Consider the following 27632-nt stretch of genomic DNA (forward strand, 5'->3'; position numbering starts at 1 on the left):
CCTTTCCTTGCCTTCTGTCACATACAAGTTGTAAGTCCTCCCAGGAATAAGACTTAGAGCTGGGGCACAGAGTAAAGCCTAGAATAACAGGACAGGGGCTCTTTCCTTTTAAGGGTAGTTTCCTCTTAGGACCAGGAGTAGGGCGTGGGGGCGGGGGCTTGTCTCTGAGTGCCTTTCTTCTGACTGTCCTGCACTAACTACACGTGTTGCACGTCCGAGTGAGGAAAAATAGTCCTGGGACAGAGCCTTACTGCATCTCAGAACGGACCGGGCCACGTGGGGATATCAGGGGCTGCTGTGAAGTGCATTTCAGGGCGGGTCTTTCAATGCACTTTGACTGGGCAAGGATCAAAATGCCACACACGTGCGCGTGCGCGCACACACACACACACACACACACACACACACTTAACCTTCTATCTATGATGAGGGAGGGAGCAGAAGGCTAGCTGAAGATGAAGCTGAACACCCTGTAACCTCCCCCCGTACCTCCCACTCCCCAGTGACACCAGAACAACCTAAATTTGACAATGACAAGGCCTCCTGGTATCTTGTAGGCCAGTCCTCTTTAGCATATGAAATTTCTTTCTGAAACCTCCCTTACTTCCTTCAATGAGAGAGAGAGAGGAAAAAATATATATATATATTTTTTGTTTTTTTAATTTTTTTTTTAAGGTAACCCGTGTGCCCATGGTTGGGCTTGAACTCACAGTCCTGAGATCCGGAGTCTAGCCGGGCACTGGGATCATGATATCACAGATTCGGACTAGTGGGCATCTGAGGTAAAACTTTGGAAGTGGACTTCTGAGTTTTGGGTGTAAATGTTGCTTGAGGCTTTCTATTACAGAGCTGACGAGAGTCTCTGGGAAGTTCTTCCAGGGGACTGTGAAGTTCTGTGCAGCTTCCATCCTTCTGGGCCAGAGTCTCGCGGGAAAAGGCAAGTGGCATGGATGCTGATGGCCACGTCATCTTCGTCAAGCCATGTGGGGGCAGATGGGCTGCGGCCGAAGAAAGGGAGCAGGAGAAACAGGTGAGCCCAACAACCAGGCTCGTGGATAAGGGGGCTCTGGAGGGAAGAAAGCGGGTCAGCCACCGTGCTGCCATTTCTATGTCACTGCGGGCAAATAACCGTGACCTCCCTCCGCCTCAGTTTCACCTAACACGGGACTAATGGCACCAACAGGAGACCCGATGCTCAGCCTCATATACTGTCAGCCTTTGTCGTGATCTCTAAGTGACACGAAGATTCTCCTCCTGGCCCCGCCCGACACAGCCCCCCCGCCCCATCTTCCTAAGGCTCCCGGCCCAGCAGTCCTGGGAGGCCCGAGAGGGGAGACTCTTGGGCCTCCCCAGTTTATCAAGTATTTGAGGAATTCCTTGTGACTGTTTCGCCAGAGGTGGGAGGAGGCCCTCCCTTCGGCGAATCCCTTCTGTAGCTTCTCTTCTTCCGGGCAGACAGCAAATTCCTGGGTTTGCCTGGGCCCAAGGCACTGGGGAGAAGGCGTTCTCCCAGCAGCCAGGGCTGGTCTTCTGCTTCTCCCCTCCCCAAGAGCAGAAGGCAAGAGCAGGGAGTCAGGACAGGTGCTGAGCGCTGTCTGAAGTTGGCCAACCACTAACCCTAAGTGAGAGCTCAGGATGCCGCGTAAGGCTAGAGGGTAAGTCTGCTCTGGTGGGGCTCAGATCCGGGAAGCCTCACAGCCGGGCTTCTCTGATGTTTGTGAAGGAGAGCTGGTTCAAATGCAGTTTCTGAGCGGGTCTGGGATGGATGGAGCCTGTGAGTCCCCATTTCTGGCAAGCTCCCAGGTGCTGTGGCTATTGCTTGCCGGTAAGCTAGCGAGGCCTGGAGGAACTGTGCTTCTGCGGCCTTCAGGTGTATGAGCGGGTGTTGCATGGTTTGACTTCGATGGGAATTGGAGTGACCCGGCAGCCCCTGTAGGGCTGCTGGCTTCCCTAACCCGTCCCTCAAGACCCCAGGTTGGAGATATAAGATGCGTTCTCTGGCCCTGTCCTTTGAACTAATCCCATGGGGTGCCGTAAGTGTTCAACAAAGGCGTGGAGCGGACTGGGCCTGTGTGTTGATTTATAGCCTTTGCTGATAATGGTGATGGAGGCTAATTGCAAATGATGTAGGGGAAGTGGGCCTCGGTGGGAAAACCACACCTTACCGCGTTACATTTCCTAATTCCACAGGGCTCTGCCTTATACCGCCTTGGAGCTTACAATTCTGCAAGTTGTAAATAACCATCCTAGCACAAAATACTTGCCTTGAGGCACTAAACCAATGCTGTATGGAGAGGTTCCTTGACTGCCCTCCCGGGAAGCCACTTTAGATCCATTCCTTCCAGCATTCCTGATCTATAAACCAGTCAGCTCTTCAGATTCTCTTTCAAACCAGTTAAAACAGCTGCCTGGGTCCCTCAGTAGTGAGTTAAAATCTTTAACACCTGCTTTTTAAAATTTGTACTAGAGTCATAATTTTTAACCTTGGGGGAGAAGAGTATGCTTTAACTTTATTAACATGCCTCTAGACACTTTCTGGAAAGATACAAAGTAGCCCTGAGATCATTAGACACTGTTTCAGTATTCCCTTGTAGGAAGGTGAAATTCACAGAACATGAAATTAACCTTTGGGAAGTATACAACTCCCAGACATTTAGTACATTCACAGCTTATCCAGGACTCTATCCAGTTCTAAAACGTTCCCATCCCCCCACCCCAAAGGAAGTCCTACGCCCATTAAGCAGTCCCTCCCCACTTCCCTCTCCCCCCGCCCCTGGCAACCACCAATCTGCATTCTGTCTCTATGGATTTACCTCTTCGGGATTTCTCATATAAACGGAATCATGCAATATGTACCTTTCTGTGCCCAGCTTCTTTGGCTTAGTGTGATGTTTTGGAGGCTCACCCAGCATGTAGCAACACTTCATTCCTTTTTATAGCTGCATAGTTCATTGTGGGGTATATGTCACTATTTGCTTATCCATTCATCCATTGATGGACATTTGGGCTGATTCTACCTTCTGGCTATTGTGAATAGTGTTGCTATGAACACGTGCATACTTACCTGCTTTTAATTCTTTCGGGTATATATCTAGGAGTTGAATTGCCGAGTCATAAAGTAAATCTGTGTTTAACTTTCTTTCTGTTTTCCACGGCAGCTGCACCATTTTGCATTCCCACCAGCAATGTTCCAAGCCTCCCAATTTGTCCACAGCCTTGCCTACAACATGAATGAAACCTGAGGACGCTATGCTGTGTGCAATGAGCCAGTCACAAAAAGACAGATACTGTATGATTCCGCTTATACGAGATGACTAAAGTAGGCAGGTTCATTGAAACAAAAAGGCAAGTGGAGGTTGCCTAGAGCTGGGGGGAAGGAGAAATGGGCAGTCGACGCGGAGCAGGCGTAGAGCCTTAGTCTCGCAAAGTGAGAAAGTTCAGGCGATCACTTACCCCACATAGTAGATAGAGCAAACTGTATACTAAAGATAGGAAGCTTTGTTGTGTGTTTTTATGACAGTTCTAAACAAAGAGCTGTCTACCTATGGTAATGTGTAACTGAGGGAGGCCCCTTGGGTCCCCGAGGAGCCTCGTGACCCCCCTGGCTTTCACGCTTTCTGTCCATGGTTCTTGGGGGACACACCCGTTTGTGCCTGTGCACGCTGATAAGCAAGGTCAAACTCTGTTCTTGTAAAGTCTCTGAAGTTTACTCACCAGGCATGTCGGAGCGTGACGGGCAGCCTCCCTGCCCTGGCAACGCCTGATCGAGTCTTGAGCCAGATTCAGTGTCAGAGCTCCTAACCGGCCTAAGGAGCAAGAACGCTAACTCGGATCTGATAGGTTTTCTCTGCTGAGCTGAGTTCCAATGGCCAGATGGCCAGCCGGGGTGGCGTGCGGTTGACCCCACTGAGCACCAGGCTTGAAAAGTCCTAGGTCAACAGACCGGACCCCCTCCACCTCCCCTACACTGCCCCAGGACCACGGGTCTGGATAGCTGGATGCACGCTAGGACCTGTTCGTCACCGCTTCCTTATCTCAACCTGGAATGGAGATGACCCAGTCCCTTCCCGCTCTGCCTTCGAATCCAGCAATCCCGTGTGCACACTGCTCCTGGGCAGGCAGCCTCGGTCTGTGCCCCCATGAGGCCCATGCCGGTGTTTCTGCTGTAGCACCATGCACCTGCTCCTAGGGAACCCCACGTTCTACTGTGTGGCACATAAAAATAACAGGTCTTCCAGGGGAAAAAAAGGGTTGGGGCAGACCCACTTAAATCCCATGCATTTTTTTAACCTGAACACAAAACCAAATCCAGTCACACCACCAGCGACCCCTTTGCATTATACAGAGCTTTGTCATATGTCCACACCAATTGCAAGGGACCTAGGGAAACGCAGTCTTTATTTTGCTCAGCCAAGAAGTCCTTCCCCAAATTCTATTACTGTTGACAAGGGACTGAGCAAATGGATTTGGGGTTGGGGGAGCCACAGCAGTCTGTTCAAAAAAGGCCTGCAGCAAAACTTGAAGATTCCAGAACATTCCTAGTAGAAGTGAGAGCAGCAGTGACCCAAAGTCCTGGTATCTTTGGTCTCAAAACAACCCAGGGATTTGCCCCCCTGCCTTCTGGTGCTACTTCAACTTTTTACATTTTTGTTGAATTTTCCTACATAAACTGGTAATTCTGAAAAGCTTCGTTTTCAGAAAGATCATTTTGATTCTTCATTGCAACAGTCATACAGAAGTCGTCCTGTTTCACTGCCCTTGGTCCTGTCAGTCAGCAAGTCTTGTCACTTTTATAGCCTAGATATTTCTCGGATTAATTGACTTCTCTCATCTTTTCCGCTACCCTCCGAGGGCAGGTCTACAGCAAAGAAACTGCTCCCTCCCCTCTCCCCCAAGTCTGTGAACTTCTGTTCCCTCTGTGGTTCACCTCCAGGTAGCCACTGTGAGTTTGGAAGAACGCAAACCTGATCACTCTCGAAACTCAACGCCTTCTCTCTGCTCCTAGGACAAAAATCGAGCTCCTTAATGCACGTGGTCTTCAAGTACTAAGTCTAGTCTGGCCCAGCCTGCCCCGCCAGCCTCCCCCCTACACTCTTCCTCTTTGCTTTGTGCTCCTTAGCCACACTGACCTTGCAATTTCTTGATGGCATTATACTCCGACCACAGGCCTTGGCCCATGCCGTTCCTGTCTGCAAGGCCCTCTCCACCGCCCCCTCCCCACCCACCCCCTTTGCCTGGGTAAGCTCTTTTCCTACTTCCTTCCTGTCTGGGCTCAAGCTCACATTTTTAGGACTGCTTTCCCGGACCGGCCCTCCACCCTCATCTCTAGAGCTCTTTTATTGTTGTAAATTCATCAATGTGTTTATTTGGTTAAACTGTGTCTTCAAGTAGAGTCTAAGCCGCCTGGGGCAGAAGGCAGTTTTTCTCTTGGAACCCTGTTGCACTCCCCTTCCCGTACAGCATTAGGCTCAGTAAATATGAACGGAGGGGCGCCTGGGTGCCTTCTTGGGTTAAGCATCTGACTTAACCCTGACTTGAATTCAGGTCTCAGGTCATGATTTCAGGGTGCTCAGTAGGGAGTTTGCTTGAGATTCTCTTTCTCCCTTGGCCCCTCTTCCTCCTGGATCTCTCCCTAAAATAAGTCTTTTAAGGGGTGCCTGGGTGGCTCAGTGGGTTAAACCTCCGCCTTGGGCTCAGGTCATGATCTCAGGGTCCTGGGATCAAGCCCCACTTCGGGTTCTCTGCTCGGCAGGGAGCCTGCTTGCCCCCCTCTCTCTGCCTACTTGTGATCTCTCTCTCTCTGTCAAATAAATAGATAAAATCTTTAAAAAAAAATAACAAAATGAAATAAGCCTTTTAAGAATAAAATATAAATGTAAATATATACTAAGATCAAAATCACCTGTGATCTCACGTTCCAGGATAACCACTGTTGTCAGATTCTGATAAGTCTCCTAAGGTTGTGTGCGGACATATTTACATTTTATGTTAGTGATAGCACTTTGGGAGTTTGATTCTGGGACTCAGATCCTCATGTCAGAGTCCCTGACCACACTTCCTGGGTCACGAGAGGTTAAAGAGGCCCTCTTTGGGTCCTTTGTCCCTCAATGATAAAATCCTGATATAATAAAATCCCAATATAATATAATATATAAATTATATAATAATATAACTAAAGTCCTAATATAATAATCCTCCTAATGAGGACCCAAACTGTGTGGAAGGTGGGGAAGTGGGGCAGGAGGGCCCTGCCAGGACCAAGCATGGCCCCATAACTGTCCACTTTTCCTTTAAAAGGGATTCCTTAGCTCTTGGTAGAGGTAGTTTCAAAATAAATGCAGTTTCTCGGAGAAACTTGTACGTGATCCTGGGACACACCTCAGCCTGTCCTTGGGTCAATCAGTGGTGTTCATTAGTGTCATTTTTTTTTTAAAGATTTTATTTATTCATTTGACACAGAGAGATCACAAGTAGGCAGAGAGGCAGGCAGAGAGAGAGAGAGGAGGAAGCAGGCTCCCCGCGGAGCAGAGAACCCGATGCGGGACTCGATCCCAGGACCCTGAGATCATGACCTGAGCCGAAGGCAGCGGCTTAACCCACTGAGCCACCCAGGCGCCCCATTAGTGTCATTTTAAACCACACAGCAAAAATAGGCTTCAACTGGCAGGTTCTTCGAGTCCAGACCGGGGCCGGGCAGGGAGGGCAGGGCCCAGAGGCCAGAGTCTGAGACGCCCCCCCAACTTGGAGATCATTTAAGGGGTGGGGTGCAGACCATAGACCCCAAGTCAACCTGCCAGGGGTGTGCCTCCAACTGGCGGCCCATTCCCCCATCTGAATGCCCAGATCCCCTTAGTCCCAGGGCCCTTCCTTGGGCTCAACAGCAGCTGGAGACCCCAGACTGCTGGGCCCAGTCCCTGGGCTGGGAGGGTTGGAGCAGGGACAGACAGCACCTACGAGGGGTGCAGCCCCCAGCCCTCGGGCTCGCTCCTGGGAGCTCCCAGTGGCAGGAGCCCAGGCAAGGGGCTGTACCCCGTTGGCTGGCCCTGCTGGGGTGCTGGTGACACATGGCCATGCCTGCAATGCCTGAGTCCCACAGGAACCAAGTAGGGCCTTGCTGGGGCTGGGGAGGTCAGGTGCCGGGCAGGGGATACCCCTGCCCCCCCCCACCCCTGCCACCTCCCCAAGCACGCTGTCATTCATCACGCAGGAGGCCAGGGGCAGGTGGGCCTGGCCATGACTCAGGGCTGCCAACAGAGGCCACTTCTTTTTGTTTGCACAATCTGTGTCTTTCCCTTCACCCCCTCCCCGTCTTCCCCCACCAAAGTGCATTTTCTTTGGAGAATTCTCCAGAGCTCTCTGAAATGATTGGGAACCTCTGGTCTTGCCAAACCTTCCTTGGGCGTCATGCTGTGACACAAGAAAGGACAGGGAATGAGCTGGTGGGGAAAAATGGCCAGTCCTCTCTCGCGACAGGGTCACAGTGGCCCCCAACGCACACGCACAGGCTCTTTGTCACCCTCCTCACAGTCTCCCGCAGGTAAGCCCCTGGTCACAATTCCCAAGCCTACTACTGATGTAGGAACGGCGTCCAGCACACAGTGGACTCCTGGTTATTTATTTGGGAAAGGATGGGGGTACGCCTGGGTGACTCGGTTGGTTTGAGCATCTGCCTTTGGCTCAGGTCATGATCTCAGGATTCTGGCTCCTGGCTCAGCAGGGAGGCTGCTTCTCCCTCTGCCTCTGCTGCTCGCCCGCTTGGGCTCTCTCTCTCTCTCTCTCTCTGACAAATAAGTAAAATCTTAAAAAAAAAAAAAAATGGGGGAAGGAGGGAGAGGAGTGGCTGAATTAATAGATTTGCGCCGCAGCAAGTAAAACAAGAACTATATCCCGTAAAGGCAAAAGCCCGTGGGCCTTGTGGGACTCTGCTCTGGATTTTGGCCCCTTGCCCCGGGCTGCCCCTGCTCTTCCAAGGAAGCCCACGCTCCAGCCGCGGCGCCGACACGCGCTGAGCACAGGAGGCGGCTGTGGCCTCGCCTGGCAGAGCCGGTGAACCCAGGCCAGCAGCCCTGACTCCCTTTCCCTGCCCTGCAGATAAAGGCATCTGAGCTATTCACTGCCTATACAGAAGTGATGATCACAGAGAAAGTCACATCTTCAGGCCCCTCGGGTCCTCGCAAAGGAAAATACACTCTCCGAGCTAGTGTGGCCCGGTTATTTGAGGAAAAGCGGGCTCCCAGAGGGACGGGCTGCGGGCTTCCTGGTGACCCTAACCCTTGGCCTCATGCTATCTGGTACGATATGGGGCCGGTGGCTTTCCAAGTGTTTGTGACAGAAATAACTCCGGCAGCCACTCATCACGAGCCCGACGGGTGGAGGTTCTGGGGGAGCCACGGCCACAGCCCGCCCCATCGGGCAGGCGCTGCCGCCGGTGCTGGGGGGAGGGGGCGCCCGCCGGCTGAGCCAACCCCCAAGCTTTGCATTTAAAAGACGTGAAAGGAGACACGCACGCACACACCTCGGGGCTCCTGAAAGGGTTATTCAGTGCGGGGCTGGCTGTAAAAATGCTATTGGCTGATCGTTGGCGCGGCCAAAGTACAACCCGAATGTTTTCTCTCTCCATTCAGTGCTTTTGTTATTTTGGCTGAAAGGAAGTCGCAGGCGCTCCCCTCTGGCAAGCCCAAGATGGAGCAGCAGAGCCCCACCAAGAAGGAGGGGGTAAGTGGGCCTCCCGGGGAAGGAGGCAGCGCCGAGCGGCCGCTGCGGACGGCTGCTCGGCTCTGCTCCCGGGAGGGACCGGGCTCGCTGGACGGAACCTTCGAGCTCGCTTTGACAGGGACTAGGAGACGGATTCAGGGACACTTAGATTTTGGAGACTGGCCGGGGATCATTCTCCCCGAACAGCCTTGAAAAGTACCTGCCGCCAAATTGAAGACGGGTCAAGGCTTTTGTTGTCCCCAGTGCCTTACCCAGAAAAGTTGGAGGAGAAGGGCCTCTGCCCTCCCCGCCCCACCCGGCCCGGCCCCACAAAACCCTTGCACGATGTGGGTGAGCTGCTTTCCTTGATTTGTTCTGATGGGGGCTTCGGGACACTGGCATTCGGTTCTGGGGCAAGTCACGCACGCGGCGAGGCCGGCGTGGAGAGGGTTAGGATGCAGAGAAGACTCAGAACCGACTCGAGCCTCATTCCCATCTGGGAGCAGGGATGCCCGGCCTTTGAGAGGAGAGGCTCCCTTGTTTTCAAGACAAAAGAGTTTTCTGGCCTCTCCCCTCCTGCCCCACTGCCCTCGCTCAGAGAATTTCGGCTGTCCTTCGAGAGTCTCTTGATTGAGGAGAATTCGGGAAGACCGAGCCTGTGAATTTATCACGAGGAATTCGCATTTTAGGCATTGCGGCGCATCTGCTTGTATTTGTGGAGACAGAGGTACCTGCCCGTGCCGGTGATGCCGGAGCCGGGCGCGGAGGGGAGCCCGGTCCACAGACAGGTCGAGAGCACTGCACTCTGCGGGTTCAGAGCGGGTGTGGGAGGCGGGAGGTCCTGGCTCTGTTCCTGCTCCATCCTGTTCAAGCTGCGGGAACTTGGGCACGTTGTTTAACTGCTCTGTGCCTCAGCCTTCTCATCTGTAAAATGGGGATAATAACCAGACCGCCCCTAGGGCTACTAGACCAATTACCTGGCCTGTAGTGGGTCCCCCATAAATGTTACTACTTTTGCTCATCCTTTAGAGCGGGGCACGAGTGGCATTTGGGGTCTGAGGACTCTTTGCTGTGGGGGCCTGGCCTGTGTATTGCAGGCCGTTTAGCAGCCTCCCTAGTCTCTTCTCATTAGAGGCGTTCTTGTGCTGCGAGAATTATGTTTTGAAGGTTACTGAGCCTTCCCATGTGGATCTCGTTTGACTCTTGCAACAACCAAGAAAGATGGGCGTGCTCAGCCATTAAGGCCTCTATCTCCTAGAAAAGGGGCTGTGAGTCCTCAAGAACGTAGGGTCTTGGGGGCCACCAGAGGCCCTCATCGGGTCTGTGCCCTCTTTTCAAAGAGGAACGCCCTGGCCAGCTCTGCCCTCAGATGAGGCCACAGGAGAACAGAAAAGCCTCGCGAGGTGGTCCCTGAAAGGAAGCCACACATCTGGAGAGGATATGATTAAAATGGTCACATGCAGCAGGTACGGGCAGATTCTAGCTAGATGCCTGCCCCCTGGATTCTCCAAAGAAAGAAGCCCTCGCTCCAAGGGTGGGGGAGGGGGTGGGGGGTGGGGGCTGGAAGCCTCCCCTTCCCGGCTGCCTGAGTCCAGACCTGCGCCTTTGGACAAAAGCCAGGACACGTGCTGGGCTTCCTGGGATGCATGAAGACGAAATGATTCCCGTGGTGGCTATGGGAATATCTGCAGGTTACTGAGGGAAGCCCAGGGAGCATTTTGGAGCCGTGGAAAAGTGGAGGGGCCTGGGAACCCTGCAGAGAGCTGGGGCTGCGTGGGGCCGATGGAGGGGGCTCCGTGGGGCTCTCTGTCTCCCCATTGGCTGTGTGACCATGGCCTCATTGGCCTTTGGGTTCCTCCTATGTAAAGAGAAAAGACCAGAATCTGACCAATGTGCATCAAGAATTTTTCTTCCAAGAAAAAGGACTTTTGGCCTGAAGGGGGAAAATGAGCCAAGTGTTTTTAGAAAATGAAGACATAATTTTTTTGGGCGGGGGGGGGATGTGCCTCCATCAACAGCACACCTAGCGTGATGGGATAAGTCACTTCCCCTCTGGTGTGATCGGTGTTGGTGATGAGAGCAGGGCTGGGTGTAGAACTCACTATAAGCCAAGTGTTTTTCATGTATGAACTCATTCATTCTTCGCCTCAGTCCTGTGAGGGAGGGAGGGCCGTCCCCATTTTACCGGGGAAGGAGCCAAGACAGAAGTTCTGTAACTGGCCCAAGGCCAAACAGCCAGCAGCAGGAGCGTAGGATCCGATCCCGGGCCCTTGTGCTGCCCCCCCCCCCACCCAACCAAGCTCAAAACCACCAGAGCCACAAGGCAAGACACCTCTGCTGTGCCCCAGCCACACCTAGGCCTCCCTTTCTGTTTGTGAACTTTGGGATCGAAAGTGTGAGAAAGTGAGTCGAAGAGTTTATCATTCATAAGAACTAACTTTTCTGGAGACGTTGGAGTTCTCCTGGGAGATTCCGGACGGCGGGAATGGCTGTAGGAAGCAGATTCCCAAAGGGAGCTGTTTGGGGACAAAGCTCCTTTCCCAGCACCCTTAAATCACATCCAGTTGGAAGCCACGCCCTGAAGGTGGCTTTTGAATGAAGTCTGGAAATGTGTTCGGTGTTCTGAAACAGGAAGCCAGTTTAGTGTGGGCATGAGGAACGTGCAGTTGCTCCCGAAAGCAGAGCTGGGTCATGGCTCCCCTTGGCCTCTGAGGAGACACCCCACCCCCTTTCATGTCTGAAGGCCACTTGTCACTTTTACAAGCTGCTGGGAGACCTGGGCCCCTTCCCTCTCATGCCCTACTCCAGCCCAGTACTAGATCTCTTTCCCTGCTGGAAAGCCTGCCCAAAAAAAAAAAAAAAAAGGGGGAAAGGAAGGAATGAAGGAAGGAACAAAGGAGAGAGGAGGAAGGAAGGAAGAAAGAGAGGAAAGAAAGACAAGAGAAAAGAAATAGGAAAAGAAAAGAAACTGCGGTTTGCTTTTAATGCCTTCTAAATATAGTACCTTTCCTGAGAACGTAACTCACAGACCATGTGATTTACCCATGAAAAGTATACAATTTGGATAAAATACACAAATGTACAGTTGTGCAGCCATCAGCATGGGTAAGTTTAGACCATTCTCATCACCCCTAAAAGAACCCTGTGCCCCGTGGCCGTAACCCACATCTCTCCCCAGACCCTGGCGACCACCCAATTACCGTCTGTGTCTCCCTAGATTTGCCTGTTTCGGACCTTTTGCAAAGACGAAGGCAGACAGCAGGGGCTCCTTTGTGACGGGCTGCTTTCACTTAGCATGTTTTCAAGGTCCAGTCACCGTGTGTCGTGCGTGTCAGTCTGTTGTCTTTCCTTCTGGTGGAGTCGTCTTCCATGGTCTGGCTGCACTGGCTGCACGGCACCTGTTGATACATTCATCAGCTGATCCGTATTTGGATGGTTTCCAGCTCAGGGCTGATAGGAATCATGATGCCATGAACATTTGCTTTCAAGTGTTTGCATGCACGTGTCTTTCTTTCTCTTGGAGGGACACCTGTGTGTGGGACCGCTGGGTCATACGGTTACTCTGTTTAACTTTGTGAGGACGTGATGGTCCTCAGAGCTAGTGCTTCTGCCCTGGCTCAGCCACGCCCCTCACCCAAGCCCTGTTCACTTCTGGCTCCTCTTTTAAACCACGTCTGTGTTTTTGTTTTTGTTTTCCTCTGTAGAGCTCAGTACAGTGATAGTTAAACTATTAAATTATAGGTTGGGTTTTGTTTTTTTTTTTTAAATGTCTGCCTTCCCCACTGGACCGTGATGTGGAGGGGGCCAACCTGCTCACCAGACTGTAGCATGGTGTCTGGAATAGAGTCAGGTCTCAGCCACTATTTGTTTAATGAATGAAGGCATTTGGACAGCATGGTCAGCGAGAACCTACCCAGAATGTCTTTACGGTTTTGACGGAGGGTAACCCCTGACTCCTCCGGGTCCAGAGAACGTGCCTGTAGCTTGAATTCAGCGAGGAAGACAAAGCACGGACGTTAAGTTGTACGCTCTGGGCTTGGAGCGTCTGCGGCTGGAGTTCTTCCTCGTATGTGCCCTGCGATCTCCTAAAAGCAGTCGGGTCACCGGCAGTCCGCCCGTGGTGCCTGGCAGTGTCCTGCGATCTGGGGCACCAGCCGCCCCCCACCCCAGAGGAGCTCTGCTAAGGTCTTCAAACCAGAGGACCCACCGGAGTAGCAAGCGGTCAGGAGGGGGCCCTGGGCAGTTTGAGTGAAGCCTGTTGTGTTTCTAGTGAGTCATTTACGTGGAAGAGAGTGGGAAGAGGGAAACCGCTCGTCCGTTCCCTGCCTGCTCGTCCGTTCCCTGCCTGCCGCCTTCCTCCTCTCTCCTGACCCGCTTCCACAAAACCAGCAGTAGAACCCCCACAGGGGAGGGACTTCGTTTTGCTTTCCCTGTATCCCCAGCGCTTAGAACAGTGCGGGCTCCCGAGGGGGCCACCGTCTGTTGGAGGGATGGAGGGAAGGAGTGACTGCCCGGAGCACTTCCCGGGGAGCGAGGGCCGCCCCGTCTTGCATCTGGGGTGAGGGGGGCGCGCGCGCGTGTTCCTTCCTGTGCCCTCCCCACCTCTAGCAAGCACGGGGTAGCGCGGGAACCCACTTTGTCTCCTGGGCACCAACACTGCCCCCCCACTTTGGTCACCTCCTCCTCATGCTGGCCCCAGGGGATGGCGGGGGCTCAGGAGAGACTGGAAACCAGAGCCCATGCTTCTTACCCCCCTTGCCAGAAACTTCCTGCTGAATGAACCCTTTGTTAATTCCTTTGTGGAGGGAGGAGAGGGCGAGGTTTCATTTGTGGGGCCTCCGGGCAGGTCTTGCCTCGCTGCTGCTTGGATGTTAACAGGCTCGTGCTCTCCGGGGGCTCCGGGGACAGGGCAGGGATGTCTGTGGTGTCTCTGCCTCCGGCCTGGCTCCTCAGCTCTCTGCAGAGGTGCTGCTTGGAGGGAGACCCGGGGACCTCGGCAGCCGTGAGGGAGCACATGTCCGCGGGACGGGGCCTCCGTGGGAGCACGGAGAGGAAGATGCTCCAGGGGCGGCTTCTGAGAGCCACATCCAGGCCCCGGTCAGTGGATTCATCTCCGCAGCTCGATGCTTCCGTGATTCAACCTTGCAACAACTCTGGGGGAGTGTGATTGACCCTCCTTTTAAAGAGGAGGAAACTGAAGATTCTAGCAATTCAGCTAGAAAGTAGCAGAGGGGAGATGCAAGATGAAATCTGTAGATTCTGAGCCCCTGGGTGGCTCAGTCGGTTGAGCGTCTGCCTTCAGCTCAGGTCATGATCCCAGGGTCTTGGGATCGAGTCTCGTGTCAGGCTCCCGGCTCAGCGGGGAACCTGCTTCCTCCTCTCCCTCTGCTGTTCCCCCTCTCTTGTTCTCTCTTTCTTCCTCTCTCTGTCAAATAAATATCTTTAAAAAAAAAAAAAGAAATCTGTATATTCTAGAGAAAAACTTTTTCCACTTTTATTTTTCTCCAATTTTTCGTGACCTTACTAACGACTTCCCCCTCGTCATTAAGTGTTCAGTTTCCTCCGTGTCAAAGGGGAACATGATCATAGAACACGCATGTTTGAGTCCCCAGAAACCTGTATTTAAATATTTTCTCCTCGTGCCTGTTAAAGCAAAAGTCCAGAGGCTCAAGGAAGTTAATCACGGCCCTAAAGAAACAGTTAGAATTGTTCACATTTTCTCCTCTTCGATTGTTAGGGGAGGACGTGGGCGCTGCTGGCTGCTGTCCGCAAACACGGGCACGCGGTGGGGTGGTGGGGAAACATTTTGGACAGAGGTAGAGTGTTGGAGCAGGTGAACCTTCGGTGACTTTCTGACCCAGTGGTACTCAGGGGCAGTCGCTTTCCCCAACCAGCCCGACATCTAGCGATGGCTGGAGACACCTGGGGACGGGTGGCCCTACAGTGCATCTGGGACAGCCCCCCAGAGCAGAGAATCATCTAGCCCTTAAATGCTTTGGCTCAAGGAACTTTCTACAAGGTGGTAGAGGTAGGTGTTGAGACAGGAGCAGCTGAAAGACAACAGATCTCCAGATTTGTCTTGCGTCCTTCTAGAAGACTTTGGGGTAAAAGTTCCCTTGAATCCCAGCTGCTTCCTATGACCTAAGTCAGGGTTTCTCCTCCCACAGAGGCTGACGCTGGTACTTTCACTGGCGACGCTGATAGCTGCCTTTGGGTCATCTTTCCAGTATGGGTACAACGTGGCCGCCGTTAACTCCCCTGCCGAGGTAAGTCGCTGGGGGTAGTGAGACGCAAACCCTCCATCCCTGCCAGTGGGTTGGGGTTTGGAGCAGCTCGTGCCTGGAAGTGGCCTCTGGGGTGGCGGTCCATGCATGCTGGGGCACATGGTGGGCCCTCAGGTCACGGGGGAGGGAGATACCCACAAGACACAGCGCAGGCCCAAGGGAGTAACTTGTGAGCCCATGGGGGTGAACCGGGTGCCTGGCCTTGGCTTTTCATGGACAGTCAAGCCTGGCTGTTCACCCACGGGCTGGCCTCGGGGGTACAGAGGGGGGGTGCTCTGGTCTTCCCCAGCCTTGTACTCTCCAGAGGAGTCTGGAGGGTCAGAGGTCGTCCAAAGGCCTAGAAGACGGGTTAGCTACGTCCTGGGCAGGGTGCCTGTCAGAGGCCTGGCATCTCCCCGCCCCTGCTAGCTTCTCTTCGTACCACTCTGTCCCTCCTCCCTGCCACTCTCTGGTGTCGCTGTCTGTGTGCCCAGGTCATCCCGGGGGGGGGGGGGGGGCTGACAGCCCACTGTGTGCTTTCTGCAAAACGGGGTCAAGTTATTTTGGTGCTGTCTTCCGCTTTGTTCTCCAGCTCATGAAAGAGTTTTATAACCAGACCTACTATGAGCGCAACAATAACTACATAAACGAGTTTTCCTTGACGTTGCTGTGGTCTGTTTCCGTGTCCATGTTCCCGTTTGGAGGCTTCCTCGGCTCCCTCATGGTCGGCCCTTTGGTGAATAAATTTGGCAGGTAAGGCCAGGTGAATTTCCAGCTCCTGAAATTCCCAGACCCCGACCATTCAAAACCTAAGCCTAAAGCCGATATCGGTTTCTTTTGTTGGTGAAACTAGGTAATAACTGGTGTGATGATTTCTGTTTTCTTTCTTTTTTTTTTTTTTTTTAAGATTTTACTTATTTGACAGACAGAGATCACAAGTAGGCAGAGAGACAGGCAGAGAGAGGAGGAAGCAGGCTCCCTGCTGAGCAGAGAGCCCGATGCGGGGGCTTGATCCCAGGACCCTGGGATCATGACCTGAGCCGAAGGCAGAGGATTTAACCCACTGAGCCACCCAGGCACCCTGATTTCTGTTTTCTAAAAGGGTCTTAAGAAGACCTGATGTTGACCACGTGGCGGGGGACGGAGGCAGGGTCTAGACGTGGGTGTGGCGGGTCTCGGGCTCTGGGGGCAGGTCCAGAAAGACCAGAATGTACTTTCCAGCTCCGGACTCGCTCCCTCTCTCTGTTCTCCTGCCTTGCAGGTATGTTCCTTACCAAAACCAAAACAGGTTCTCTCCTCCTCTGTGTGTGTGTGTGTGTGTGTGTGTGTGTGTGCGTGTGCACGTGCATGTGTGTGTGTGTGTATGTGCGTGTGTGTGTGTGCTTTTAAAGGATTCAAACCCAGGTAACAGGACCACGATGTCAGTCCCAATGTAGGTCACAGCACAGTGTTCTCGAACTCTGCTTCCCAAACAAACACAAACTCACTGCTCTGTCCTTTTACCTTGGGATCAAGTAATACGCAAAACTGAGCCCAAATTAAATTCCCGTGAAACTCTGAAATGGCTGAGATGACTGTCAGGCCTTCCGGGGTGAAACCACATGGTCCCGGGGCAACTCTCACTAGGGGTGTTGTGAACGTCAGGGGCAGAGCTCCTATCTTTGCCCCTACTTCTAGAAGCATTAGAGGTTGTATATTTGATTCCAAAAAAGGTCCTTAAGACATCACACTCTCGGGGCACCTGGGTGGCTCAGTGGATTAAGCCGCTGCCTTCGGCTCAGGTCATGATCTCGGGGTCCTGGGATCGAGCCCCGCATCAGGCTCTCTGCTCAGTGGGGAGCCTGCTTCCCCCTCTGTCTCTGCCTGCCTCTCTGCCTCCTTGTGATCTCGCTCTCTGTCAAATAAAATAAGATAAAAATCTTTAAAAAAAAAGAAAAAAAGACATCACACTCTCTCGTGTAAATTCCATGGGCATGAGAAAGCGGCCTTGTTAGTCATGGTATGTAAGATCTCCTCCCCTCCAGCCCCTTCCCTTGGCGAACGAGCACACAGACTAGGTGAGGTCAAATCATCTTGGCCACATATCTTGTTAGCTTGAGAGTCAAGGCCAGAACCCAGTGTCCTCTCCAGTATTTTTCAAAAAGAGTCCCAGATTAGAAACATCCAACCTCTGCTTTGGGATCTAAGATTCTGAGGTCTTCCTGGGAGGTTGGTGTTGGACCTGGCAGTTCCCCCTGCCGGCCAGAGCAGCAGTCAGGTCACAGATCTGCAGGCCAGGTCTCCTGGAGTAAAGGACTTGGGTCCACGCTGATCCGTTTGGTCCAGATGAGCAGACAGTTGCTTGCCCAGCTGTCTGCTTGAGAACGTGATAAAAATGCTATTCACTGGCTTGTGGTTTCCTTGTATAACCGTAGCAACTAACAGTTCATTGAGGGGTTCCTGTGTGCCAGGCTCTAGCCTTAGCTTGCGTTTTTAGAGTTTTCAGGGTTTGGTTTTTTTTTTTTTTTTTTTAAGGGTTTTTAGTTCCTCCAGTCCATACAACAGCCCCATCCCCTTTTTCAAAATGGGAAAACTGAACACAGTGATGCTGTCCCTTAGCCAGGATTATATGGCTGGGAGGAAATTCCATCTCTGGGCCTGTCCAGGCAACACTGTTGCATCAGGCGAGTATCTTCTCGATCTGTTGCTTTATTGCTTAGTCACACACATAGTATCTTTTTCATACAAGATGTTTACACGTTCAAGTGGTCAGACTTAAACTCTCATTTACGGTTTTTGCCTTTTGTGTCTGAAGACAGCCTTCCCCACCTACCTGGAGTCACAAAGATAGACTTCTGTCATTTAAAAAATAATGTTACAGTTTTGTTTTTCCCAGACAGATGTGGCATTTTAACCCTGAAAGATTTTTCTGTACGCTGTTGAATTCAGTCTGCTAATATTTCATGTACGATTTTTCCATCTTTGTGATACCCGTGAGGTTGACCCTATACATTTCTTCTAATGTCCTTACCTGATCTGGTTTCAAGATTCTACTAACATCATGCAAGTTGATGATTTCAAAAACCCTTAAGTGTGGGGCGCCTGGGTGGCTCAGTGGGTTAATAAGATTCTGCCTTCAGCTCAGGTCATGATCTCAGGGTCCTGGGATCAAGCCCCGCATCAGGCTCTCTGCTCAGCGGGGAGCCTGCTTCCCCCTCCACCTCTGCCTGCCTCTCTGTCTACTTGTGATCTCTCTCTCTGTCAAATAAATAAATAAAATCTTTAAAAAAAAAGAAACCCTTAAGTGTATTGTAGTGTTCGGTTCTTTCCCTCTGCTCCCCGTGACCGATGCGCTCTGCACTGTGGTCATCTCCATTGGCTCCCACGGAGATTGTGCCTTGGCCAGGCTGTGCACTTGACCCCTCTCCGCCTTCGATCACAGACGGAAGCAGCAGCAAAGCCCACTGCTATAACTGGACAGACGCTTGGTGAACATCTGTTAAACGAATGAATGAATCCTCCACCCGGACTAACTGACATTTCGTCCTCTGCAGGAAAGGGACTTTGCTCTTCAACAACATCTTCTCCATTGTACCTGCGATCTTAATGGGGTGCAGCGAAGTCGCCCGGTCGTTCGAGATGATCATTGTGTCCAGACTTTTGGTGGGAATATGTGCAGGTAAATAATGCGGGGCTGAGCTACCGCTCTCAGGGAGGAGGGGCAGGTGCTGGGGTCTGGACCATTCTGGGGCCACTGGAGCACGCAGGCGCAGCAGAAGCTGCTTGTTCCTCTGCCCTGAACTAGAACCCTGGAGGCTACACTGAGTCTCAGGTGCATTCAGGGGCAAGCGTCCCTGTACCGCTCCCTACAGAGAGAGCCCTTGCATGAAAGAGAGAAATCCAGGATCCTGTGCAGAGGTGGGCTTCCATCTGGCCCTTTGTCTGTGTTTTCTCAACAGCAGGCGGCCAGTGAGTGGGCGGTGACCCCTGATTAGTGAGCAGCATTTTTTTTTTCTAGACAGACTAGACAGTGTCGTGTGTCATAAAGATAAGGATTGTCTTCTGGAACTTTTGCTTCGCTTATTGATAATGTATGAACATCAGGCTGCAGTGTCAAACGTGTTTCTGTATTTTTTACTGTGGGTCATGGCTAGAAAAGCATGACAATCTAATGGACAAATCCCTCCTAACGAGGGCAGGAAGGTGAAGTTTGCAAAGGGCTCTTCAGAGGTCCTTTTGCACTTCCTCCTCCCTGGCCCACCTGCTGCGCAGAGTAAGGACTGGCTGGGGTCTCTCGCCTTGCAAACCCTCCAAAGCCACCCTTGAAGTCTGCGCTCCCCCACCATTGCTTCCGACCAGAGAGATGGGGCTAAAACCGTGCTTGCGACCTTCCCCTGACTTGGCATTCTTCTGTAGACTGTAGTTCCCAGGCCTGGGGGTGGGGGGCAAGTCAGATGCCCACTCTCGGAGCCTTGCGCTTTCCGGGTGGGCCCCCAGGGTGAACATCCCCAAAATGCCGCATCCTGGGCGCCTTGCCAGCAACCCCACACCCGGCCCTGGCAGTGCCAACGTGTCTCATTTTCCCCTTGCAATCACGGGGCTAGGGGTCGACGGATATCTGGGCCGCATGTCAGCAAGCCACTCAGTGGGTACAGGGGACAGTGGGGGACGCAGCAAGGAACCTGGTGTCAGGGAAAACGGTGAGGAATTGAGGGGCCGGAAAGAAGAAGAGGAAAATAAGATCCTTGAAGAGAGGAGAGGTCCTATGGTGGACAGAGTGATGGGCCCTGGGACAAGCTTCTCTCTGCTTCCACTGCCGAGCCCCGAGGGCGCCTGGCCTGACTCCCCCGCAGCAGGGCTGGGCTAGCGATTCTGGGAGGCACCAGCTCTGGGCAGGTGCAGGCAAGCACTTTTCTGTGGACCATCCAACCCTTTAGGGTTAGTTCCAGTGGGGAGCTATTAGCTCCAATAGATAACAAATCACAAAACGCTCATCCTTTACTCTTAAATAAGCAGGACTTTCAAGTCCGCGGGTCTCAGAAGTTTTGGCCTCAGGCCCTTCTGACCCTCTTAAAATCACCGAGGCACCAAAGAGCTTTTTGCTCATGTGGGTTGTATTGGTCAATATTTACAACTTAGAAGTTGCAGCCAAGGGGCGCCTGGGTGACTCAGCGGGTGAAGCGTCTGCCTTCGGCTCATGATCCCGCATCCTGGGATGGAGCCCCATGTCCTTGCTCAGAGGAGAGTTTGCTTCTCCCTCTCCCTCTGCTTCTCCCTGCCCTGCTCATGCTCGCTCTCTCTCTCAAATAAATAAATAAAAATCTAAGAAAGAAAGAAAAGATTGCAACCAAGATATGTTCATTTAATTCATTTAAATGGTGACCAGAAGCCCGTTATAAGAGCTATATATGCTAAAACCAAAGCACCTAACGAGAAGAAGGGCATTGCTTTGCATTTTTGCAAATCTCTTTAATGTCTGGCTTCTCCAACCTGCTTCTGAGTTCCAGTGGCTATGGTACCACGTCCCATGTAGCCTCTGGAATGCTCCACTGTGTGCTCACGGGAAAAGGAGAACGAACCGGTGCTATCTCGGCATTCTGAGAAAATGCTTTTGATCTCACAGGCCCCCTGAGAAGGTGTCAGGAGTTTCCTAGGTCCTCAGGTCCCATCTGGCTCTCACGTCCTAACCCATTCACGGTGCGCTCTTTCACAGAGCTCCCGAGATAGTCAGGAAGCTGAGCGAGCCAGCAGCCGGCCGCTCAGACATCCTAAAAAGGAAGGGAATGACTGCTCTGCCAAAGAGGGTACGGGGGCAAAGGACGCAGAGACAGACAGCGGGGCCTGAGACTCGCTGGCTCACCGTCAGTCAGCTCACGTGGCAAGAACGCCAAGTGCTTTCACCGAAGGGATTTCAAACGTAAAAGGCACCTTCTCCGACTCCGTCCCAACAGGCCCGCTGGGATTGCCCATTGGAGTCACTTTTGAATCAGAGCGGGAATTACTTTCTACCAGCACAAAGGGGACCCCGTCCTTTCACAAACCTCCTGATGTTTGCCTCTTGGACTTCCGTCCCTGTCATGGGGAGTACTTGTTGCGGAGATGTGGGGTTCCCCCCACCCGCCGGGCCCTGACTGGTGACCACGGAGTCCGCCCCTCGAGGGCCCCTGCCTCCTCCCAGTCCTCTGGGCACTAGGCCTGCGGGGTCTCCCCATACACATACCCCACCAGACTTCTCAAGGCTGCTGCAAAGACGGACTCTCTTTGCTCTGACAGCTGGGAAGGGCCAGTGTGAGTAGCAGCGAGCCTCTGCTAAACACCAAGCAGACATCCTTGGGCAGAATCGCCAGGCTTGAACCCTTGGCTCTCAGATGCTCCCTCCTGTCCGGACGTCATCCAGTACCCACACGCTGCCAGCAACTCCAACCTCCACGCACTGCCACACTGTTCCCTCCACCTCCCCGCGGTCGGAGCCCCCTCAGACCCACGTGTCTCTGAGCCCCAGCCTGACTCCTGACGGGGTGTTCAATACTGGAACTCATGACCACCCACCCAACCTCCGTCCAAGATTTTAGGCCTCTTGTTGGGCTTCTGGGAGAATTAGATGGGATGATCTATGTGCAAATACTTCCAAGCCTATAAAATCTAAGTCCCACCTGTTCTTCCTTGTTCCAGTAAGACGAGAAAACTAAACAGTGGGTGTTCAGAAGTGGCAATTGTCCCCCGATATACATTCGCGATTGTGATGCTTGCAGATAGATGGGGTTGGTGGGCAGGGGTCCTGGGCCCCATCAGAACAGCTTCCCCCAAGGAGCCAGGGGGAGAAGGTGCTAGACCACGCCTGGGCTTTTCTTCCCTGGCACCAAGCCAGCTAAGGGCAGCCCAAGGGGTCAGGCCACCTGTTGTCCCCTGGTGCCGGCGACGAATCGAGAAGCAAGGTTGCTTGTCGACAAACTTCTGGGCTCAGATGACCTTTCTTCCCTTACAGTTTAAAGGACGAAGAATTAAAAGAGGGGTTGGCTTACTCTCGCCGTTTGGAGACGGAAGTTTCCGCCCAGCTGCTGTGACGGCTGGATAAGAGTAGAGAGTGTTTGGAGACACAGCTTGTCCCTGCCAGACTTAATGTTTCCTGACGGTGTTTTTGCTTCAATCCCCTGCCAGGTCTGTCTTCCAACGTTGTCCCTATGTACCTGGGGGAGCTGGCCCCTAAAAACCTGAGGGGAGCCCTCGGGGTGGTCCCTCAGCTCTTCATCACCGTTGGCATCCTCGTGGCTCAGATCTTCGGTCTCCGGAGCCTCCTGGCCAACAAGGAAGGTGAGGTCCGGCCGCCCCAGACGCCAGGCCTCCCTCTGCTGCGACTGGATGCTTCTGCGAGCTGCTCTCTCCTCTCGGGTCGGCTGGCAGGGCTCACCATGCTGCCCGGCCCCCACAGGGCTGGCGCAGCGTTTGCACAGAACAGGCCCTCAGTACATTGGTGGGGACCGTGTAGCTGACATTTCCCAGTCCCTCAGAGGACATGGATGAGGGGCTTTGGAAGGAGCGAGAAGGGAGAGCTGTTGCCGGACCTTCTCCCAGCTTCCTCGCTGGCTGTCCACACAGGGGCCCAGGGCTTGGCGGTGACGGCCACCGGGGCTCCAGGCTGTGTGCTTGAGGTTTCCTGCCGCCGCCTCTCCAGCCTCCCAGCAACGCTGCTGGCGGGGGGGGCCCTGTGATCATTCCATTCCATAGGCCAGGAAAGGGGGGGTCAGGTGGTGAGCCGCAGGGCCGGCCCCCACCAGAGATCCTGACTGTGAAGCCAGTGACTGCACCTGCTATGTCCCTCCTGGAGAGCCCAGGCCCAGCACATAGTAGGTGCACAGTCACTGGTAACTACACTGCTTCTGCATGATACCCCCTTCAGGTCTCAGGGTTCGATCCTCAGAAAGGGAGATCGCCCTTAACAGTTACACCAACCAGAACATAAAACGTGCTTATTGTGGGCCAGGCCCCAGGTCTTCATATTATTTCCATTCAATCCTCCAAACAACCCTCTAAAGCAGATCCCGGTTTTACACCCCATTTTACAGACGCGGAACCTGAGGCACAGAGAGGTTGGGTAATACGTCCCTGGCCTCCTTAGGATGTGTGTCAAGGTGACTTGGGCCGAGGTCCATGTTTAACGGCCTCTGTCCCCCTTTCAGTCACTCTTGTAAGGAGCAGGGGCCAGAGGTTAAGGGGTGAGTTCCTGTCTCCCAGCGATGGCACGTAAATGATCGGCAAGACGCAGGCAGTCTGCAGAGCCCCAATGTCCCTGGGACGTGCTTGCTGGTGTGCAGCAGGGAGTGGCCGGTCCTGCCCCAGGAGGGGAGCCTCAGAAAGGGCGGAGGGCCTGGGGCAGGGGTGGGGGAGGCAGCAGGACCAGCAGGTCCAGACACGGCCAGGGGGCAGAAACGCAGGAGTTCTTTGTGCATTCAGGGAACTTGAAGTGCCCTGCGGACTGCATCTGTCCATCCTTTCTTGAGACTATTTCACTGGTGGTTCCCTTGCTCTGGGCGGAGTGCATGGAGGGCAGGCAGGTGACAGGTGCTCGAGAACAAGGCAGGCAGCCCAGAAGAGAGTAGCGGTGCAGGGGACGGGTGGGCAAGGCACAGAGGACGAGAAGGAGTCAGCAGGGCGTCTGGATTTGGCAGTTTGGCGTCTCCAAGAGAGTTTCTCTGGAGGGGGTGGGATGGGGGCGGAGCCAGACGGCAGTGGCCCAGATCGGAGACCGGTCCACACCTGCTGTTGGCCGTGCTGGACGATGGAGCCGGGGCAAGGGAAGGCTGCGTTTGCAGGCGTGCGGTGGGGTTGTCCTGGCACCTGCGTCATGACGTCACGTCCGTGTTAATCACCCGAAGAGCCACTCGAGCAGGGCCTGGCACACGGAGGTCCACGTCATCACGGAGTGTGAGCCCTTGGGGAACGGGGCAAGGGGCAGGGTGTTAGCAGCCCCTAGAAGGGGCCCAAACTACTCATTGACTCGCCGGGACATATTTATCGTGAGAAATCACACAGAGAAAGAAGAGCGCATAAAACACAAACATACGTACGTTTGCTGCACCCGAAATCAAACACCGCGTTTGGTCTGGACGCAGGTCCAAACTGGAGCCATGCGGGTCAGCCTTCTGTGCGCCCTTGACCCCGGCCTGCCCCACCCCCCACCCGTGCTGACATTCATCAGCCCATCCTTCCCTCTCCCCGTAGCTGTTTACCACGTTTTGCAAAGGCCGCGTCAGTCTTCTTCTGGCTGTCGCGCGCTCGGTGCGGGGTCCAGCGTCAGCTTCTGCCGCCGGCTCCGTCGCGTTTGCTAACTTTCCCGTGCGGTGTAGAATTCTGTTTTGCGACTACACCGCGCTTCATGTATCTGTCCTAGCATCGCAGACATTGGCCTTGTTTGTGGTTTTCGTTTCTAGGGTCACTGCAGCTCGGACCGGTCCAGTTCAGGTGTCCCGGGGGGCCCGGCAGAGTCCTGGGCACGGGAGGGGGTCCCGTGTCACCAGCTCTGGGTCCGGCTCTTAAGGAAACTAGTCTGGGACAGAGCGGCCAGCTGGGGTCCAGAACAGGGGAGTGCGGGGGGGCGGGGACAGAAGGCAGGTGACTTGGCAGGGGTGGGCGCTCACGTGGGCACTGGCTTCCCCGCAGGCTGGCCCATCCTGCTCGGGCTGACCGGGATCCCGGCGGCCCTGCAGCTTCTCCTCTTGCCTTTCTTCCCCGAGAGCCCCCGGTACCTGCTGATTCAAAAGAAGGATGAGGTGGCTGCCAAAAACGGTACGGCTTTACCGTGGGGGGCAGGGGCTTTTCCTTGGGTGGGGAGGGGCAGGGGATGGAGGCCGCGGCGGCCCGGCCCCGGGAAGTTGGGACCCCCCGAGCCCACCCCCCTGCTCCCCTCCCCCAGCGCTGAAGAAGCTGCGGGGCTGGGAGGACGTGGGCTCGGAGATGGAGGAGATCCGGCAGGAGGACGAGGCGGAGAAGGCGGCGGGCTTCATCTCCGTGCTCAAGCTGTTCAGCATGAGGTCCCTGCGGTGGCAGGTCATCTCCATCATCATCCTCATGGGCGGCCAGCAGCTGTCGGGGGTGAACGCGGTACGGGGGCTGTGGGGCCGGGGCGGGCGGCCGGTGTCCTCGCGGGGCTCGCCAGACCATGGGCGTTGCCGCGAGGTCCCCACCAGCCTCCGGGGGTCCCTTCCAGATCTACTACTACGCAGACCAGATCTACCTGAGTGCAGGGGTGAAACACCATGACGTCCAGTACGTGACCGTGGGCACCGGGGCCGTCAACGTGCTGATGACCGTCTGTGCCGTGAGTCCCCGACAGCCACTGGCGATGGAGGCATCTGAAGAGTTGGAGGGAGGGGGGTCCTAGCTGAGGAAGAGCTCGATCTGAGGTGCCTGAGGTCCTCGTCTCCCGCCTCTGGGCTTCTGTCAGATGCCAGCCTGTGCACGCCACCCCCAGGATGGAGACCCTGCCCCCTGACTCTGGAAGCTTCCACCGTAGGAAGTGCCTCCTCCCCAGTGTCTGACATTTGGGGCTCTTCCTGTGCCAGGGGCAGATGGCACTGCTGGCCTGGGTGGTGTGGCAGCTGCTGGGGGGCATAGCCTGCCCGCTTCTCCTCACAGATGCCCCTTCAGAAAGGGGAGTGTGGGGGCTTCCTGTGAAGGCCGCTGTAGGCAGAGGTATGCCCCCCCTTCTCTGGCGGGCCTCCTGGACCTCCAGCTTGCCCTGTGCCCCCTCCCTTGCAGGTGTTCGTGGTGGAGCTCCTGGGGCGGAGGGTCCTTCTCCTCCTGGGCTTCTCCGTCTGCTTCGCCGCCTGCTGCGTGCTGACGGCCGCTCTGGCCCTGCAGGTGAGGAGGGGGCTTCTGTCCACCCCCTGCACCCTCGCCTGCATCCCAGGGAAGAAGAGCGGAATGACCTTTGAGCAGCCGCACGGAATCAGATGCCTGGGGACCATCAGCCCCCGTCGCCCTCCCCACAATGCAGCCGTAGTGCCCATGGATGGCTGGTTGTCCGGGGGCGTCCGAGCGGGGCTGCCTGGTGGAGGAGCCAGGAGCCTTCCTGTCCCAGCCCCCGGAGAGCCCCTGGCCCTCTGGGGACCAAGGTTTCCGACGTTCCCCATCTCCAGTTGTCCCTGCTTTGCCAGCTGTGATCCCACCTCTTTGCTCCCCACAGGACACGATCTCCTGGATGCCTTACGTCAGCATCGCCTGCGTCATCTGCTACGTGGTTGGACACGCCCTCGGGCCCAGTACGTACCCCAGCGCTGGCTCTATGCTGTGCTGGTCTCCTTTCTTGCACCATCAGCCCTAGAAACCTGTTCCCCGGAGAGACTCCTTGGAGACTCTGCGGGACGCAGCCCCAGAATGGCTTCTCTTCCTGCCTTCCTGTCGCCCAGGGGTTTGGACAGAGCATAATGAGAGTGAGAGCAGAAAGCAGCCTTGACTGTGTGGGTTGAAACAGGGGCTGTGTGGTTGGCCTAGAGATCCTTACGGGCGGTCACAGGCCCCTTTTCGGGACCTCACGCAGTGTCACCTGTGGTGCCCAATTCCTCCTGTTGACCCTCTCCTCCTGCTTGGCCACCAGCTCGGGAGTTCCCGAGACACGCTGCCCCTTCGGTCCCGATGCCTCAGGCCACCTGACACGGCAGGGGCTCCGGGGCGTCTGTGGGCCTGCTCTGCTCCTGCTCTGCCTCCTCTCCCGCTCTGTGCCCGCAGGCCCCATCCCCGCGCTGCTCATCACCGAGATCTTCCTGCAGTCCTCCCGGCCGGCCGCCTTCATGGTGGGGGGCAGCGTCCACTGGCTCTCCAACTTCGCCGTGGGCTTGATCTTCCCATTCATCCAAGTGAGTGTGCCCCGGGGGCCCCAGATGTGCAAAGCCTCGGCAGTAAGGGGAGAACCTCCTCGAGAAAGTGAACCCCGATGCCCTTCCCCCAGGTGGGCCTCGGACCTTACAGCTTCATCATTTTTGCTGTGATCTGTCTTCTCACCACCGTCTACATCTTCCTGGTTGTTCCTGAGACCAAGGGCAAGACATTCATGGAGATCAACCAGATTTTCACCAAGATGAATAAGGTGTCAGAGGTGCACCCGGAGAAGAAGGAACTGAAGGACTTCCCGATCTCTGCTTCGGGGCTGTAACGCAGAAGAGCTGATAAGCGGGTCTGAGTGGAGCATCCCTCCTGGGCTTTCTTCCTGACTGCCAGGTGTCCGTGGACATCTGAGGACCAGCCCGGCGTGGAGCGCAGGCCTCACTGCGGCCGTCCAGAGGGCTTCTGCGTTGTCTCTCTCCACACTGACCCATCACCAACCCCAGCTCGCAGTGAGCAGGCGCCCCTCACCGAGCTGGGTTCACCATTGGGTGGCCCCTAGTCACACCAGCTCTTAGGACCAAAGTCATTACTGGGGCGGCAGGATGGAAGGAACCCCATCTGCCAGAGAAACGAACTCTTCTGCAGTCCCACGGGTCTGCTCGGGACCGGAGGCAGTCTTCCTCCTGCCGTACCCATCTCCAGAAACACCAGCCCTGGAAAGTGTGATGTCCCACGTAATGACGTCTAAGAAGCTGGGACAGGTTCTCGCGGGGACTTTACCGGAGTTGAGGATTGTTAATCGTGAATTATATTGCTGGAGGACGATGGCATTGCCTCTGTGTGCTCAATAAAACACGTATGATCACTTCTCACCAA

At 54.6% G+C, this 27632-nt stretch overlaps 1 protein-coding gene across 2 annotated transcripts; it reads left to right on the forward strand.

Moving 5' to 3' along the window:
- Window positions 1–700: 700 nt before the first annotated feature.
- LOC116567493 (solute carrier family 2, facilitated glucose transporter member 5) lies at window positions 701–27632 on the forward strand. 2 transcript variants are annotated; one of them, XM_032302558.1, is made up of 13 exons: window positions 701–1030; window positions 8625–8715; window positions 14862–14960; window positions 15550–15710; window positions 18491–18615; window positions 22095–22247; window positions 24594–24719; window positions 24847–25034; window positions 25141–25251; window positions 25692–25793; window positions 26119–26194; window positions 26661–26788; window positions 26881–27632. In XM_032302558.1, exons 1-13 carry the CDS (start codon window positions 822–824, stop codon window positions 27082–27084), a joined length of 1773 nt encoding a protein of 590 aa, XP_032158449.1. In that variant the 5' UTR covers window positions 701–821; the 3' UTR covers window positions 27085–27632. The 2 variants fall into 2 exon arrangements, with proteins under 2 accessions (XP_032158449.1, XP_032158450.1); XM_032302559.1 differs by lacking the exon at window positions 701–1030 and adding an exon at window positions 1486–1655.

This window comes from Mustela erminea, chromosome 10, assembly GCF_009829155.1.
Source record: "Mustela erminea isolate mMusErm1 chromosome 10, mMusErm1.Pri, whole genome shotgun sequence".
Taxonomy (NCBI): domain Eukaryota; kingdom Metazoa; phylum Chordata; class Mammalia; order Carnivora; family Mustelidae; genus Mustela; species Mustela erminea.

What these genes read in the sequence shown, in the direction of transcription:
- LOC116567493 (XM_032302558.1), top strand. Translation starts at nt 822, where the DNA reads ATGTTGCTTGAGGCTTTCTATTACAGAGCTGACGAGAGTCTCTGGGAA. An exon ending in GCCCCACCAAGAAGGAGGGG is followed by an intron (nt 8,716 to 14,861) that starts GTAAGTGGGCCT and finishes CTCCTCCCACAG; the next exon opens with AGGCTGACGCTGGTACTTTC. An exon ending in TGCTGATGACCGTCTGTGCC is followed by an intron (nt 25,252 to 25,691) that starts GTGAGTCCCCGA and finishes CCTCCCTTGCAG; the next exon opens with GTGTTCGTGGTGGAGCTCCT.